Source organism: Vanacampus margaritifer, chromosome 9, assembly GCF_051991255.1.
Source record: "Vanacampus margaritifer isolate UIUO_Vmar chromosome 9, RoL_Vmar_1.0, whole genome shotgun sequence".
Classification (NCBI taxonomy): Eukaryota; Metazoa; Chordata; class Actinopteri; order Syngnathiformes; family Syngnathidae; genus Vanacampus; species Vanacampus margaritifer.
Genome location: NC_135440.1, coordinates 26,130,444 through 26,148,262, shown reverse-complemented (window position 1 = coordinate 26,148,262; position 17,819 = coordinate 26,130,444). Strand labels below are relative to the sequence as shown.

At 42.3% G+C, this 17,819-nt stretch overlaps 1 protein-coding gene across 2 annotated transcripts in view; it reads right to left on the bottom strand.

Moving 5' to 3' along the window:
- Window positions 1–12,823, bottom strand: part of pou2f2b (POU class 2 homeobox 2b) — a 63,281-nt gene extending 50,458 nt beyond the window's left edge. For both annotated transcript variants that reach the window (XM_077576563.1, XM_077576565.1), the window contains exon 1: window positions 11,843–12,823. In XM_077576563.1, the coding sequence (XP_077432689.1) occupies window positions 11,843–11,942 (100 nt within the window). In that variant the 5' untranslated portion in view covers window positions 11,943–12,823. The remainder of the gene's footprint in view (window positions 1–11,842) is intronic.
- Window positions 12,824–17,819: the final 4,996 nt, after the last annotated feature.

Here is a 17,819-nt window from a genome sequence, read left to right as displayed (position 1 = left end):
TTGCACCACTTAGTTAATGTCGGTTATTAAGTAATTTGATGGATGTCGGCAGGAATGTACGTTTGAAGTCCCAAAGCAATAAAGTAAGATATGTTTGGGGGGACGGTGAAACTGAAATATTTTTGGAATTAATTAAAGAAGTGAATATTAATGCTATTTTAGATGGAAAACAGCAACCCCAAAAAAAAATCGGTACGGTTTATCAAGAATTACAAAAGCAAACTCATACGACGTCATCACACGGCGCGGTCACTTCCTGGTCTTCTTCTTCTTCTTTTAAATTACTGGTGGATCACATCTATATGGTGTATACCGCCACCTACAGCGGCGGAGTCCCCTCTCAATATTCGCAAAAGAACAGATGGAAACGGACATAAGTCGCATGTCCGTATTCGCACATTTTCAGTAAATTCACTTAAAAAGTTTGAAACATTTGGATGGAAACCTGACTATTGCCAACAAGCAGTTGGTACCAATGGACAAAATCTTCTATAACTACTTTCATACTGTCAGTAATACATAGAATTATTCCACCTTTTGTCTGCGTCGCATTGTCTGTCAAAGCAACAATTTTCCACATTCATAGATAGTATCAGACGTCACTGCCCGACGCTTATTCTTTACTGTATCACCAGGCGTTTATGTAATTGCCAAGGAACAAATTTGACCTTAGATATATTTCACACAACCGACCAACAACTGCATCCCGCCAGTATTGTTTAGTGGGACGTACTTGTGAATACCAAGAATGGAAACTTCCATTTTTGTCTAGCGTTTAAACTAAAACAACATTAACATTTCCACAAAATTCACAAAACAATCAATTGTCATGTAAATAAACGATAAAGATAAACTAATAGCTAGCATAGCTTCTTTTGATTTCCCGACAATTTGGGTGCCACTGCTGCATCTCACATGTCAACCAACCCATGTACTTTGTCAAATCATGTCTTCTGATTTTGAGTACGAAACAGTATAAAAACGATTTTGCATGTAACAGGCATGTGATTTGACCAAAGTGAAATTATCTGAAAATTTAGCCGGGGGTCTGGGGGCCGCTGGCACCCAGCTAGGTCCAGGGTTTTCTGTGTTTTTAAGTACTTTCAATGCACTCACATGACAAAGAAATAGACAAAACAACAGCATAAATTTTCAATGTATATTGAACTATCCCATATAAAATGGCAGTTTTAGTCAACTCAAAATCAGTCACATTCAAAAACATTGGACTGCCTTTGCTTTTAAAAACTATCACTGAGAATATCATCATATCTAACTAATGTGATTACTAAGTTAACACATAAATAATGTTGAAGAGTTCAAATTTGATGAACAAATAATTGTATCATGACCAAATGAAAAGTAACTCATATTAGAGCATACCACAAATGTCTTTGTTATAGCAGAAGATGTTATCTGTCGGAGTCATGTGCATACACAATGAACTACTAAAAAAATAAAAATAAAAAATCGGAAATTTTTTTTTGGGGGGGGGGGAGATAAAAAAAAGCGGAATTCCGCGAATTAGCGGAAAAATCACATCCCTGATGTAATCATTTCCAAGTACATCACTACGAGAAAAATGCAAACACATTTTGTTATCATATGCCGTTAAGATCTTCAAAACGTTCCGGTGTGCACCCCGCTTAAGTCGTGGGCAGCAACAGCCAACAAAAGCACACCCGGACGCGAGAGCCTGAACAAGAGAATTAGCGGGCGAGAAGGTGGTCGAGTACAGCAGATTAATTTCACAACAGAGGCCTCCTGCCGAAAAGGAGGACGGAGAGCAGGAAGGATCGAGGGAATAAAGAAACAGAAGAATGACGAGTGGAGGGAGATTAAACATGCATTCAACCCTCTCAAAAGGCCTGAGCTGCTTTTGCCGGTTATTTGTGCGTCGCGCGTCTCAAGGGAGGACGTGTTCGCTGCCTTCGCTACCATCAGCGAGCGCGACTCTCATCCACCCTCACCGTGAAGGACAGCGGTGGAAACCCAGAGGTTAATAGGACGCCTTCATTACCATAAATCTTATCAGCTAAATGAAATGGGGCGGGTGCGGGGGGGGCGCGTAGAAGGACCCTTGATTTAGCCGTCCGCTCTGCCGGGCTAAGGGGAGACACCCAATCAAACCTCTGGGTTTTATTGGTCTTTTTTATTAGCTAAATGTACTTGCACATGAGCGAGGTGCCAGAGGTGACAGCCTGCAGCAATCAACAACCCCCCCCCCCCCCCCCCCCCCAAAAAAAAAAAGAAGACATGAGGCCTGTAAAACTGATTGTTGGCACGTTTATGAGCGCACTGTCGGCAAACCGACCGTTCGGACCTTCAGCTTTTGTTATGAAGAAACGAATGAAGTTCCTCCGAAAGGGAGAATGTGGAACTTACTAAAGCTTTGACTACATCAGACTTGAACCCGACTACTTCACCAAAATTGGTAAACGTATGACGTATCCTGGTGAACATTGTTCCAAAACGTGACACCATTCATCGACAAAATTTGGTGGACACACACATGACAGGATGCTGCAAGAGTTGACTTAGATTTTAGTTTGCTGGTTGGCTCATTTACATATTCAGCATAGTAAGTTTCATGTCTTTTTATTCATGTTCTTTGACATTTTAATATTGTACATTTTTTTCTCGTTTCTGTCCTAGGGATGGGCTGATTATCAGCACAGATATTCAGCATTTTGACGAATATTGACATCGGCCATTTTGAAGAATCATTTGGCCAAAAATAGATCCATTTTTAAAAAAGTGTTAACTTCAGGGAACTATTGAAATTTTCAGAGGTGCTGTTGACCCTGGGAACTCTCTGCACTTTCCGTTTTTGTTTGAAATTAAAACTAAGATAAGTAAAATGTATCACTTGAGATATTTTGAAATTTTGGAAAACTTTATTTAGCCACTGTAGAAAACAATAGGGAGCTATTTACTTACGTTTTTATTGAACTATTGAAGACATGCTACTGCCCCAGGGAGATGCCTGAACTTTTTGTTAGATTTTTAAAACCAAGATATCTGTTGACTAAGATTTTTTTTTTAATTCCAATATTCTACAAACCCTAAAAGTTGCTCAATAAATATATTTTAAAAAATTTGAGCTGGAGTTTCAACCCCATCGGCACTCGTTTTATTGTTCATCAAAAAAGGTATGATGATGATTTATTAGAAAAAGCTTGCATTTTGTCATGTCAATCGTAAATGTTGGGAAAATCTTGAAAAGTGAGACGGACTGAAATGCTACAAGGAAGGTACAGTATATATATATTAAAAATATATATATTCTGCCCCAGGTCCTTGGCTTTCGCTCATCAAAGTAGCGTAAAAATGTGCTGTATTGCAATCATGCTAACCGTCAAACAAAGCGTTCCTGCGGTGTCGGCAATAAGCGGCAAAATCAACTAAGCGAGTGGTCAATAACCAGCAGGTGCTCACAACCTGTTTTTCCAGCCTGTGATTGCTAGCGTGTGGCGAAGTCCACTCAAGGTCCTGATCAGGCCGGGTCACCGCCGACCAGGCGTCCACACACACCCACGCATACACACAATATAACAGGATGCCCCCCCCCCCCCCCCCGTAGAGGTCAAGTACGCTCCAGTTCTCCGTCCGTATACGTCATCTGGATGCGAGTGAAGGCGAGAGACGACGACGGAAAGAAAAGCTATAAATCAATACCCGGAATGGAGCCCGGCGCTTTGAATGTGTTGATTCCTGCTGATGTGTTGATTAACTGCCTGCAACTACGCACACACACCATTTACGGTCCTGTGCGTGTGCTCTCCAGGTGATAGGTCTGATTAAGTGGCCTGCTCACCCGGCCTGTGATTAGGACTAATGCTGAGCTGTATTTCACTGGACGCGGCTAACCAAAATTATTGCTTGCGCGCGTACTAATGCAACCACGGGAGGGGAAACGCTGCGAGTTTGCACAATTCAGATGCCGCGCGTCTCTCTTTGCCAGTGAAGTATTTGCGCTAAAGGTCACTGCTTGGTAATGGTTATTAATATGCTAGTGGTTGATGCGTGCGCGCGTGTGGTCTGGAGAAACTCAATAACGGCTGCTGCTGCTGCTAATGAGCTGTGGGACCTCTTTAGCATTAATACTACATTAGCCACACCTGGCGGCGCAAACATTACCTCCCAGACATTTTGGCTAGCCATTGGGCACCTGTGCACGTCCGTTAAAGAGGTAAATACTGACAGCATTAAAAGGAACGCCGACTGTCATGACAAGTTTGCTCAATATTATTTAGTTGGTTGTTCCTAACATAACTATGAGATTCATTGTTCAAAAATCATGAACACAGTTTAATATATTTTGCAGAAACTTTCTTTGGACGTAGATTGTTATTTACGTCGCAAAGCATTCCGTGCGCAGTGAATGGCGGCAGGCTTTCTGCCGAGCAACGTGAAACGACGATAAAGAAAGCAAATTAAGCCTCGTAGCGTTCCTAAGGAAACAACATGCGATCGGGAGAGTCACCCTCCCCCACGCCGTGCTCTCGTCATTCACCAGACACATTCAAGAGTATTGATCGTCCCTTTTGGAACGCGACGGAGGCTTTCTTTATAGGCATTTCACATTGCTCCATTCTACGTCACTTCGCGCTGAATGCGTCAAGACGTAAATAACAATGGCGGCGTGCGGCCAAATAAAGTTTCTACAAAACGTATTAAACTGGAAAATGATTTTTTGAAAAGTGAATCTCCTAATTATTATGTTAGTAACAACCAAATAAATAATATAGAGCAAACTTGTCAAGACAGTTGGGGTTCCTTTTAAAAGGGATTCCAAAAGCATGTTCAGTGGTACGATGTGCACAGAAGCAAATGGCCAGCACACCCAATTTAAGCAATGGGCGGAGTCTAGATGCCAGTAGTGCTGTCACTATCAAATATTTTTAGAATCGATTAATCTCGCAATTATTCAATCGATTAATCGACTAATCAGATTAATTTTAATTTTGCATTTAAGTGTATTTTACCACTGATTAACCAGTGATTGCGGTTTGTTTCGTACTTCGTATTCATATAGTGATTTAAAAAAAAAAAAAGTATGAAATAAACACCAATCACTGGCTTACGCACAGTAATTAGAGAAAAAAATACTTTTGTAATACTATTAAATGCAAAATTGAAATGAATTAGATTAGTCGATGAATCTCTCGACGAATCTAAAAAAAAAATGTTTCAACTCATAACTTGTGACAAAACTGCATTATACGGTATATCTTGCTTAAAATGGAAGATGGATGCAAGTCTACATCAGCAAGTCAGGCCTCAAGCAGTGCGGGGGGAGTGCATCTATATACCTTCGTAATGTACGCAAAGAGCAGAACCAAAAGCTCATTAGCCACAGGAGCATTCCGCCATCAGTCTGCTCCCGTAGTCATATTCGGCAATCTAATTCGAGCAGGGAGAGAATGGTATTGTGACAGAGAGCGAGACGGGGAGTGAGCCAGGGCGAGAGGAGGCGGGGGTGTGTGTGTGGGGGGGGGGGGGGGGTCTATGGAGAAGGAGAAAGGTAGCTTAATGCAATAAAGCATGTAGTATTGACATCTTTCTCGCGTCTATTGATTCCCCATTATGTCGCTAACAAACCCAGGTTGACATTTTGTCATTTGCAATCATGTTAACACTGCGACTCGCACGCTCCCCCCTTCCAACGGGCCGATCCGTGCCTGCGCCGCACGCTCCTCCGCTCGCCACGTAGGCCATCGCGCGTACACAAATACACACAGAGTGGGCACGAGTGCATGCGACGCACCACCGAGGATGGATGTGTGTGTACATGGAAATGGAATTGATCCTATGTCGAAAACTGGGGAAGGGAAGCTTTTTTTTTTTTTTTTTCAAAGTCCTTTCAGGGCTGGAGTGGACTATGAGCATCTGTGGGTGAAATGTTTTTGGGACTTTTTAAAACGGGTTCTCCTCAACCCAAATATAAGTCGTTACTTTAAGGGCTTATACAGATACACAACACACAAAATTTCCCCCATTTGAACAAAATTGGATTGAAAAACTTTCAACTCACAAAAACCTGATTGGAAAGACCCAGGAAGTGTGCCACGTTGGTTCAAAGTGGACATTTTAGGAGAATTTGGCCAGTGGTCTATCAAAGTTTTCAAGATTTTGTCAAAATCATACTAAATTTGAACCAAATATAGTCATTGTTGAGCTGAATAATCCAAGCGTCACGAAAACCACATTATTTTTCAATGTCAATTTTTCAAAAAATGAGAACGTGGTGGGCGCCATGTAGATGTCAAGGCTAGAAAAATGGCAACATCTCTTCTTCCGCGTCATCATGGACGAGTGATCGATGCTAAGGATAATAATTCATTTTAGAAAACAAAAATGAGAAATTAAGAGGTCCAAACAGAAGTCTGTGTTGTCTCCTCCTCAAGAAGGGAGGGGCAGCAGGTTTCAAGGGGGGAGAAAAATAATTAAAAAATAAATAAATAAAATGGCATATTATTTTGTGTATTGTGGCGTATTGTACAACTTCAAGCTATAAAATTTGGACAGCAACGATGGACATGAATTTAATTTTTATTTATTATTGCATGTGTACGGAGCACGGCAGTAAAGTTTGACGACTTACCATAAAACACGAAATTCTCATAAATCAGGCTGACACAAAATTGGGGAGATAATATCAGAAACGCGTATCCAAGACAGATCAGTGACTATATTGAAGTTTTTTTGTGTAAATCATCATCTAACGTAGCTGCTCCAAATCATTACGTAGTGCCTTCTGGAAGGTTAAAAAAAATATTTTAAAAAAGCAGCCCCAACAGTCTCACCAACAGACAAGAAAAAGTCTCCCGAAGGTCAGCCTTTTTACATGAATTCCAAGGCTTGTATTTTGCTGAATTCCCACAAGCAAACTCCAGTCGGAGTCATGACTCGATATTGTGAATGTTTTTAGCCTAAGCTGTTTAATTTGGCCGAGGAATGGTATCAAAGTTTGATCATATTGAGGATGAAAAAAGGGGATTCTACAGCCTGTTTTCAGTAGCAAGCCCTGAATGACCCATAAATGTTAGCATGTATGTACAGTACAATGCCATTGAAAAGTGGACGGCACAAAATGGTGCTTAATGGTGTGTGACAGAAGGTGCGTAGCTGAAATGAACTGATCTCAAGTCTGTGACGTCCCATCATCTCGATTCCGGCACCGTGTGGGGAAACCCGCTGTTTCTCCAGCGTGTCCCATTAAATTTTCATATGTCGGTTAATGCTGATGGCTCCGCAAAGCACTCAACAAAAGGGCTGGATCAGTTCAAGCTGCCCGGGTGGAAAAGAGCCCAACATGCGTGTTTTGATGTCATACGACGGTCCGTCTCTTTCATGAGACCCCCGCCAGGCTAAAGGCCCGTTCTGAAATGAAAGAGGGCCAAAACACAAGTGGCGCGTTGCGGGGGAGGAGAAGAATCTGGTGGGGCCGAGTCAAGCGCTCTCTGGTGTGACCTCTGAACCGGCAGAGCTCAGAGTCAAATGAGTCAAGGAGCCACTACCAGTAAAAGAAATCAGTAAAGTGGACGCTTGAGTCAAGAGCCCCAGCTAGAGACAGGACAAAGGGCCACTTATGACATGCCAGTTTCCTCTAAAAATGGCGTCAGAAAAAATAATTAGAATAACAATAGCTATTGCCATGTTTGGTACGGAGCCCCTAAAATTGACATGGTGGAAAATAATTGACATTTTTCTCATTAGGACAAGAAAAAGTTTGCGCGCTAGCAAGAAACTCATTAATAAGATGAGAACGTTTCTCGTTCGGATGAAAATTGCATGCTAGAATGGGAGACACGAAAACTACATTTCAGTTTGCATTTCTGGGTGAAAATGACAGTGAAGGACCTAATTTGGTTATATTCTCACCTGGGACTTTATTATAAGGACATTGCTGCTTTACTTGCAAGTCGTCACCATTTGTGTCTGTGAGACATAGGGCTGTGCAATTAATCAGAATTAAATTAGAATTTTAAAGATTACACTCCACAATTACAAAATCAGCATAATCCTAAACAAAAATAAAAAAATTAAATATCGAATTGTTTAAATTTATATATTTGCATCTTTATCATTTTAAAATGACTAATTTAATAAATCTTGTTTGGTCCAAAAGGAACTTGCGTAATTATAGTGTTTCAAAGAAATGTATGTTTAAACATTTTCCTATTTTGTACCAAAAAACAAAAATGATTGTCTTAATCGTGATTTCACTTATAACCAAATTAATCGCGATTAACTCATTCAGCCACAGCCATTTTCACTGAAGCAACCCCCTTCGCACCCGGCTGTTACTGGATTTTGACTGATTTTGCAAGGCCCACAAAATATTGTGATGTATTGACATAAAAAATAAAGAAAGATTAGAGTCTCTTCTTTCAGAAAAGCGGGAAAAAAAAGTATATTTTTATCTGTTTCTGTTTTGTAGCAATTAGCATTAGAGTACAGCTTTGTTTCATCATTGTTCACAAATCTGTTTAAAAATGTGGGGAAAACAGCTTTTTACAACATGGCCCTGGTTGATCTCTAATACTCTGCTGCCACTTGCTGGACATTTTTTTTGTAATAACTACTATTGCTTCAAGCGTTTTATTCAGTTCAGAGGCTGCATCAAAGCCTGTATGCGCTAGCATATTTTTTAAACACATATAAAAACGTATAAATACGTCTTTGGGACCATGGTACGGTTTAAAATATAAAGTATTTATACGTATTTGGGAGCAAATGAGTTAATATTTTCTTCATAATCAAGCAGCCTTGGTGAGACTTTTAAAACGTCTGGTCTTGTAGTCTGCTGAATGAGCTAGCGCTCGCACTTTAAGGCTTTTCGCATCCTAACGAGAAAGTTTCTCGTTCAAACAAGAGAACTCGTTAGAACGAGAAAACTTTCGCGTTAGAATGGGAAGGTTTGTTGTTAGTACGACAACGTTTCTCGTCCCAATGAGAAACAGACACTTGAACTCTGTTTTTCTGCCAATTTGAAGTTACAAAGTCTAGCCACGTGTTGTACGTTAGCATAGCATAGTGAATCACTGTTATCCCGTCATCTACATGCCGTCACTTTTCCTGCTTATTCCAATACGGGGCCCAATGCGGGCCGGGGCAACGTAATGGCTCATCCGGCGCTTTCCTCTCACCTCTCCAGCTCAAACTGGGTTTTCCATCCCCGCCTCGTTTTTCACCTTGTCATCTGCTCTTACTTTCACCCGCTCCTCTCTCTCTCGCTCTGCCTGCATTTTTTTTTTTTATCTCCTTCTGACATTCGCAATTTTTCAGCGCCAAAACTCCTCCTCCTTCCCTGGTTCTTGCTCCTTTCGCCTCATTCTGGCTCCATCCCCCCCTAGTCCTCTCCTCTTAGAGATATGGCCCCCACCATCATCCCACCCCCACCTATCTCATCACTGTCACACGCCGTGCACTGCTGACTGAGTGTGTGCAGGAACGGCGGCGATGCCCGGTGCGCTCCGAATCAAATATGCTTGAAGTGATTTGGAAATGAGAGGTGAGCCGTCACGCCGTGGGGCGGGGGACACGGGGTGCCTGGCTCTTTAAGAGCCCAGCCTCTCTGGCTAGCATTTATTCACCATCACTGATACTGTAAAAGTGTATGTTGCACCTGTACACGGGGGTCAGGGAGCATGTTAACGCAGTAGAAAAGCCTGAATTGCAATAATTATTCACATAAGAAGCACTTCAATGCCACAAATGTATATAACTGAATTTGGTGGTAAATGAGCGGGCTTTCTTGTGACACTTGATGACATATGCTTACGCCACCGCGCTAACTAGTCCTTAGTGAGCTAACCTCGAAATGTCAATTACACCATCATTTCTGTATGAAAATAACCCTTAAAACAATCATTATAAAACAACACATGAAAAACAGCAAGTACAGCGGTTACTGAGGTTTTCTTGTTACATCACGATAATTGATCTTGTGCCACGTCACAAAATATTACGCTGCTGTGCAAACTGTTCATAACCTCAAATTGTCATGACTACAAAAAACATTTGTCTGAAATACTCTTCTGGGACACAAACATGCAAAAAACAGCAAGTATGTGTATAACTGAGCATACCTTCTGCCATGTGACCACGTATTGTTACACATCTGCGTTGTTCGTCACCTTTAATTACAGTAAAAAGTGTATTTTGAAGAAAAACCCATCAAGGCCATGAATATAAAACCATCAGCTGGAAAGCAGCGAGAACAGCAGTCACCAAGCATGCCTTGGAGTGCCACATGACGACATATTCTAACACCCTTCGTAAACTCGAAATGTTTTATGTGGGGACCGCCGTAAACTGAGGGAGGACTCCTGTAATGCTACCGCTGTTGTAAAGGGTGCGCAACCTACGGTGTGTGGGCCATACACGGCCACTGGATACAGGCTGCCATGCAATTTTTAAAACAAAAACGAAAAATTAACATCCTCATTCTGGGGGGGGCACATCCTGGACTAGTAGCCAGCCAATTACAGGGCACATATAGACAAATGACTAGGGATGCACGATAATATCAGTGACCGATAATTATCGGCATTTTTCGACCAATTTGACGTCAAACAGATAAAACAGATAATCTGACGATAATTTTCGGCAATTATCAAACAATTTGACAACATACAGATAAACCAGATATTTAAAAAAAAATCCGCCGATTATAATAGACATGCCACATTGGTCCACCTGTTGTTTTTGTGGCTCAAGTTGTGCCCAACTCCTCAACCCTTCCCCTCTGCTATGCTTGTGTCGCATATTTGTGATGTCATAATGCGCGCGACCTCGTGTTCACAGAAGATGTATCATGGCGACAGGGTAGTCGCCAGTGTGGGCTTTCTTTACTGTGTCTCCCCAAAATGTTACCATCGCAGTTTTTTGTTTTATTTTTTAAACATGGCAATCTCAAAATTAGTTACTGGTTGTCTTTGAAGCAGAGATATCAATAAAATTCAGCTTCATGGTGCAAGTTAATTTTGCAAATAATTATCGGCTTACTTATCGGTTATCAACATCTGCACTTTCTAAATTACTGGTTTATCGGTATCGGTTGAAAATAGCATTATCGTGCATCCCTACAAAATGACCAATCTTAATCATGCCTATGGATAATTTAGAGACTGCCGCTGACCTATAGGCAAAAATTATCATAATATATACTAGTAAAAACAGATTTTTAAAAATGTAAAAAGAATTGCATTAAAGCATCCAGTTCAGGGGGACACAGAGGGACATCTTCGGTAACTTCTCCCCCCCATGCGAGGCTTTTATGGCGCTCCAGCCTACTACCAGCACCACCTGCTGCCTGACTGCAGCCGCTCCAGGGCTCTCATCCCTGGCGTAGCATCCGAGGAGCACCGCGAGTACCGAGAACGAGGATGTGATTACCCATCAAGCCAAAAAGTCCACCACAGCTTGCACACAACTGAACAAAATCACCTGTGAAAAGCTACATTAAACATATAAAAAGAGGTGAGGAGGAAGAGGCTCCTCTCCCTTGCTCCTCCGAGCTCCCATTCTACTATCTCCCCCTCGCTTGCTTCCAGCGGCCCGAGGAATCGATCTCCGCGAGGATCGATAAGTTGGCATGAATATTCCCTGCCTGCCGAGAGTCTAGTCGGGGAGAGACACGGAGGCTGAGGCAGTGGGGGAGAGGGAAAGGACGGACACGCTTCTCCGGGATAGGCGAATGGAAGCGACGCCCGGGTAAGGAAAGAAGGATCAGAAAGGAAGGAAGGAAGGAAGCGACCGAAGCACCGAGGCGGGGCGGAGGTATCACAACCGCGGGGAGGGTAGAGGGGGGGAAGAAGTCAAGACGTCTTACCGGAGTTGGAGCGCAGAGCCAGGGGAGACTTGAGACGCCAGGCGCTGAGGTCAGGGGCAGCTCTCTGAAAGACGAACGGCACCGGCAAGGGGACAAACATGATCTTCCTCCGGCTTCGGCTTCTTTCTTTGGGTTCGGGCTTGAGTAAGGAGGAGCCGGAGCGCTCTCGGTCCGGCTTCTTCGGGAGGCGGTTCGGCGTGGACGGCTCGCCGCTTGGTGCGTACACATGAAGCTCCCCCTCGGCACTTTTATTGACTTAACCCGGCGTGAATGTGCATAGAACCTGTTACGACGCGACACAGACGGATAGACGAGAGGAAAAGTTGGATCAAGAAGACGACGACGAGGAGTGCTCTCTTTTTTTGGACTAAATAAGCCAACATGGAGGCCCCTGGAGGTGAACACCTTGACGCTAATATAACAAAAAGGCGTCAAAACAGTCGCTAGCGTGCTAAGGGGATTAGCTTTGGTTATTAGCTTCAATAAAGACAAAAGACGGCACGAAAACAGCATTCGAGAGGATGATAATAATTACACTTAAAAAAAAAAGTCTTATTGTGTGGTTATATTTGGTTTGGAGCTATTTATTTGGCGTACATTTGCTTCGAAATACATTCGGTTTTAGCTAGCTTATTTAAAACAATATCAACGTAGAGAAACGCACCGGTTAATTAAAAGGCGCGCGCACACACACGAGAGCGCGCACGTACGCACACAGCCGCGCGCTCGGTCCCGAATCTCCGCCCCTCTTTCCCTGTAATTAAAACGCAATCAATCGATAGATAAACAAACGGCAAACAACGGGGAGATCGGCCCGAGGGAAAAACAACTTACACTTCGTCCATCCGCCTGTGTGTATGTCTCTTTTTAGTCTTATTTGTTTTGTTTTGTTTTTTTCTTTTTTCTTTTTTGGGAAGCCCCCCCCCCCCGGTCTGCAGCAGCCAGCTCACTCGACCCGCCTCCCTTGCACGATTGTAGCGATCTGCCACACCAGGCTGCCTGCAACATTGAGGCAGCTCAGGAGCCGCTACTACTCACACATCACCACCCACCAACCCCCCCTCCTCACCCCCCTCCACTCACCCACCATCCACCACCCCCCTCCCCTCCATCTCCCTCGTTTTCACTAGCGCTGCAAAAGGTATCCTGTATCGATTTTTGCACCCCTCCCGCCCCAACTATACCACTCTTAATAATACAGGCTATAATGATGCCAGCCGTGATCAGTGCATTTGGAAGGGTGGGGGGCGGCCCCGATAAGGGAATCCATGGTGATGCTTAACGGCTAAAACCCCAGCATGCAACACAATTAACTTATCTCATCGCTGCCGCTGTTAATAAGCCTCCAGAGAGGCTTGGACACGTTGTGTCAGAGGATGCGCCGTTCACATCTGTTATAATTATTATTAGGCTATTATGTGTTTGGAGCATTTAGGTGATGGCAAGGTAAATGGACCGCAAGCCGTAGGTTTGCTAACCCTGCGTGAGGTTACACACATTATCTGTTTGCGAAATTACTGCGAAAATGCATCATGTGATCATAAAGATTGGAACTGAATTGTGACTGCCAATATATGCATTTTAAATTCAAATGCATTATTATGTCATTGTTAAAACATATACAAACATTTGAATCATTAAAAGAGAAAGTGTTAGATAATTAACGCATAATTTTTTTTATATGTACAATACATATTTAAACACCAGAATTATGTATATATAATGTTTTTGGGTTGAATTAAAAAAAAAATGCTCAAATCATGGCAAATGTTTTTTTATGAACGTTAACATACATTTTAACAAATAAACATTTTAAATGATTTAATGTAGCTTTACACAACTGGATTTTAGATTAGTTTTTTTAAAAGCTAAATTGTATATACATGTCACCGCTGTACAATATTTATTTGTATGTGTAGTGTTTTTGCCCTTCACATAAAAATGACTGCAGAAGAAAGCTAAATGCAACAAATCGTTATTATAAAAAGCAGTCTATTTACGTTTGTTTTTAAAGCAAAACTACTTAAGACGCTAAATCGGTGTTTGCAGAGCGACACTGTCACCTAGTGGCATTTTATAGGTATTGCCTTAGCCAAATAGTTTTTCTATGACGTATTTTTTTCCCTGTTCAATGCTCATTACTCATTCAACTCACTGCAATCACATTTTTTTTCCTCGCTGCCATCACTGATTAAAAACACACTTGCAGACTTCATCTTTTTTTTCATTCTCACCGTTTTTAATAACGAAAACGAGCACTCCTTGTGTACTCTCTGACAATGAGAGCGCCAGAGGTGGGCATCCCTTCAATATTGACGGAAAGTCCGTCAATCCATCAATGACGAACGCCCATTTTGTTGACAATTGAAACTTTGAAAAAATAGTCATGTTTCCATCCAACTGTTTCGAATTTTTTAAGCGAAACAGACATGCGACTTATGCCCATTTCCATCTGTTGTTCTTTTACGAATATTGAGAGGGGACTCCGCCGCTGTAGGTGGCGGTATACATCATTAAGAGATGTGATCCACCAGTCATTTAAAAGAAGAAGACCATGCGACGACGTCGTATGAGTTTGCTTTTTTAATTCTTTATAAACCGTTTCTTTGCCGTTTTCCATCTAAAATAGCATTTATATTCGCTTTTTTGATTCCAAAAAGATTTCTGTTTCGTCGTACACCCAAACATACCTTATTTTATCCTCCGCCATATCCTGTCAAAACGCGCGACGTGTATCGGTCTTGTGCTCTCGCAAAACTGTTTCCATAGCCAAAATTCACATTTTCCTTTTTTCAATACGCTTTAAAACCGCGTAAGCGTAAAAACGTTTTTTGCGAATTTTGGGCATTTTTTCTTTATTTCTAGCATTCCCATTCAGTTTTCGCATTTCTTGAAAATTCGAATAAAAATGGGTGGATGGAAACCTAACTGTGTGCCAGAGGTGGGCATTCCATCAAAATTGACGTAAGGGCCGTCAATCCATCAATGATGGATGCCCATTTTGTTGACGATTAACGGGAAACTTCGAAAAAAATGTACGATTTTGACATTGACGGAAATTGGTTCTCGTCCATCAATGTAATCGTCAATCTATCAATAAATTAAAACAGATGTCCCATTTTGGTGACAGGTTGACGCAACATTGACGGATGCTAATTTTGCCGAGCAATTCACAAATGACGGATTGACGGTTCAGCTTGAAATATTGACGATGACGGAAGGGTGTCCCGACTGTTGACGGTTGCCGAATGACGGACGCTCAAAATTTACTGACGTGCCCACCTCTGGAGAGTGCCACCTACTGTAGCGGATGTGCAATTACACTTTGTTCTAGTCCGTATGTTGCATGTATGTTCACATAGGTCGCACGTACCCTCCCGGGCATCGCACCGCACCCCCCCTTTTTTGTTTTTAAAAAAGGCCGAAAAAAACATTTAGAAGAGCTCTTCCTTGGTGGAGGTCACCACCCAAATCATCTTCCCTTCCCATTTTCCTCGCCAGCCACCTTACACGCCGTCAATTACTGGCCGGCATCAGTCAACGCCAGGTGCTTACACGCCAGATTATTGTCCATATAGATTTTTAAATAGAAAAATCTATACTTTAAACATGGCAGTCAATATGGGGCGAATCAATAGGAATGAGCCAGCGTGTGCTGCCGCCCGCCCGCCCGCCTGCAAGTCCCCCCCGTCCAGTCCGGTCCTGTCCTGTCCTTCCTACAGGCCTCCCATTTCTACCTTCAACGCCGCGGGGCGATTATCGGACGCTTTTCACAGAATTATCGCTGAGGACGGTATAAAAAGGAGAAAGGGCGGGAGCGCTGGCCGGATTTCATCATCAGGGCCGCTGCGGATGTGCTGCGAGCTAAAGCGGCCTTAATGAAGAAAAATGTCCCGCAGTGGACAAGCAGGCTTGATGGCGGCTCTCCCCAAGCGTCATGTATGACAGATGACATCCAATGAGGGCGAGGAGGAGGAGGGGGGAGGGGGGGGGAGGAAGAGGGAGGCAGAAGTGACTGGTTGTCCTTCAAAGACCCCCTTTTTCCTCCACAGGGGGAGTGCGCGCGCCCCCTTTCCCTCCTACCCTCCCTCGTGCACTCCTTCCAGACAAAAGCAATTATTTCTTGGAGAATGTAGTGCGCTTGTGCGTGTGTGTGTGAGGCAGCAACGGAGGGAGGGATGGAGGGTGCGCCAGATGTGGGGGGGGGGGGTACACCTTTACAGCATCCACCCACACCTTCGCCGCTTTTGAGGAAGAACATTTTGATACATTTGACTTATTGTGAATGTAAATAAATGGAGGGGGGGGGGGCACAGGTGGATGGATGGTGGTCTAGTGGGTCATTGTGAGGACCCCCTTCAGGTTTGAATAAAAAGGCTTTATTCTTGCCATATAAAGCATTCTTCCATTTTCTATATCCTGTTCAGGATAGTAAAATATACAGTGGAGGTGTTTTTCTTTTTTTTGGGGGGGGGGGGGGGTACTGTATTATTAGTAGTATTCTAAAAGAATCTTGAACAAAAATGAGCTTCCCCTCCTTGACTTTCCATGTAAACCTGGCTTATGTATTTATTTATTTTTCCATGTCAGTGTATCCATTGGATATGAGTAGTCTGGAAGCTGAGGACGTTAAAAAAAAAAAATAATAATAATAAAGAAGAAATTCTCCCGCTTGAAATGTTTTACGTGGTTGTTAAAATACGACCGCATGGACCCGTGTGTATTTGAGAACCCGCCCAATGAAGCATCTATTATAGTTGGGACCACTATTTGAGGAACCGCTTTGATGTTGTCCAGCAAAATTGGTCCGATTGGTTCTAGCTGCCAATAGGGCCCCCGCAGCTTTTCTTGCCCCAACAGAGGTTTCTGCTCCCCGGGGAACACGGAAGACCCAAAGGGCCCGAGGACAGAGAAACAGACCAATAACACCTGCTGGGCCGCTGTCATGGGGGACCAAACTACGCCCCCCCCCCCCCCATCCCCAAGTATCCATCTTAACACCATGCAAGCACGACTCCAAATGCTGCAATTATACCAGCAGATCTTTCATATAGTGTACAGTAATGGATGTAATGATGGCATTCGGCGATTATGGATGATGACTGTAAAATGAGATGGAAGCATACACGATGCGTAATCACGGGCATGATGGTTCCAAAGCACTGACTCATCTTTTATACGCTTGAGCACTTCACACAAAATGAACGATTTCAGTCAACAGAAAGGATTGTGTTTGTTGTTCAGTGAAAATGTTCAACTCTGCATGAAGGATTCATTTGAGTCAAGATCACCATAAGGTGCGGTTGAGACGTTTTTACTATTAAAGTAAATGTTGTTAGAAATTCCTATCTGTCAAGCTCCCGCATAAAAAAATAAATAAAATCATTTCAAGCACACAATGTACCTGCAAAGAGTGTATCTGTGAGTTTGACGACAGGGTGGACAACAACAGGGTGGACATTTCTGGCTAAATGTTGCCATGATATGAGCAAATGCTGGACATTCACATTGCTCATTGATAAACATAACTCCCCCCCAAAAAAATTATATTTTACACTACAGTCTTTTTAAAAACTTTAAAAAATTACAAATATACAGTATAAAAATACTGTATTAATATGATAGACCAATATTTTGTTATTGGAAAATTAGATGCAATGTAAAAATAATATACATATTTTTGCTCAACATTTTTTTTTTTTACATATCTATATAATGATAATGTAAGGATATTTAAATTACATTTTTATTGTATGTCATTTGTAATGATAATGACTACCATGAAATGATTATTATTATTGTTCAAATATACTAATAGAGTAATGCAATAATGATTGTTTCTATTATAATATTGTAGCTATATCTAAACGCTACTCGTACTAATGATGATAGACTCATGATGATGATGAAAGTATCAGATTATTAGGGAGTTTCTTTTAGTGGTTTATGTACTATTTGGTAATGGTTTGTTTTTCTT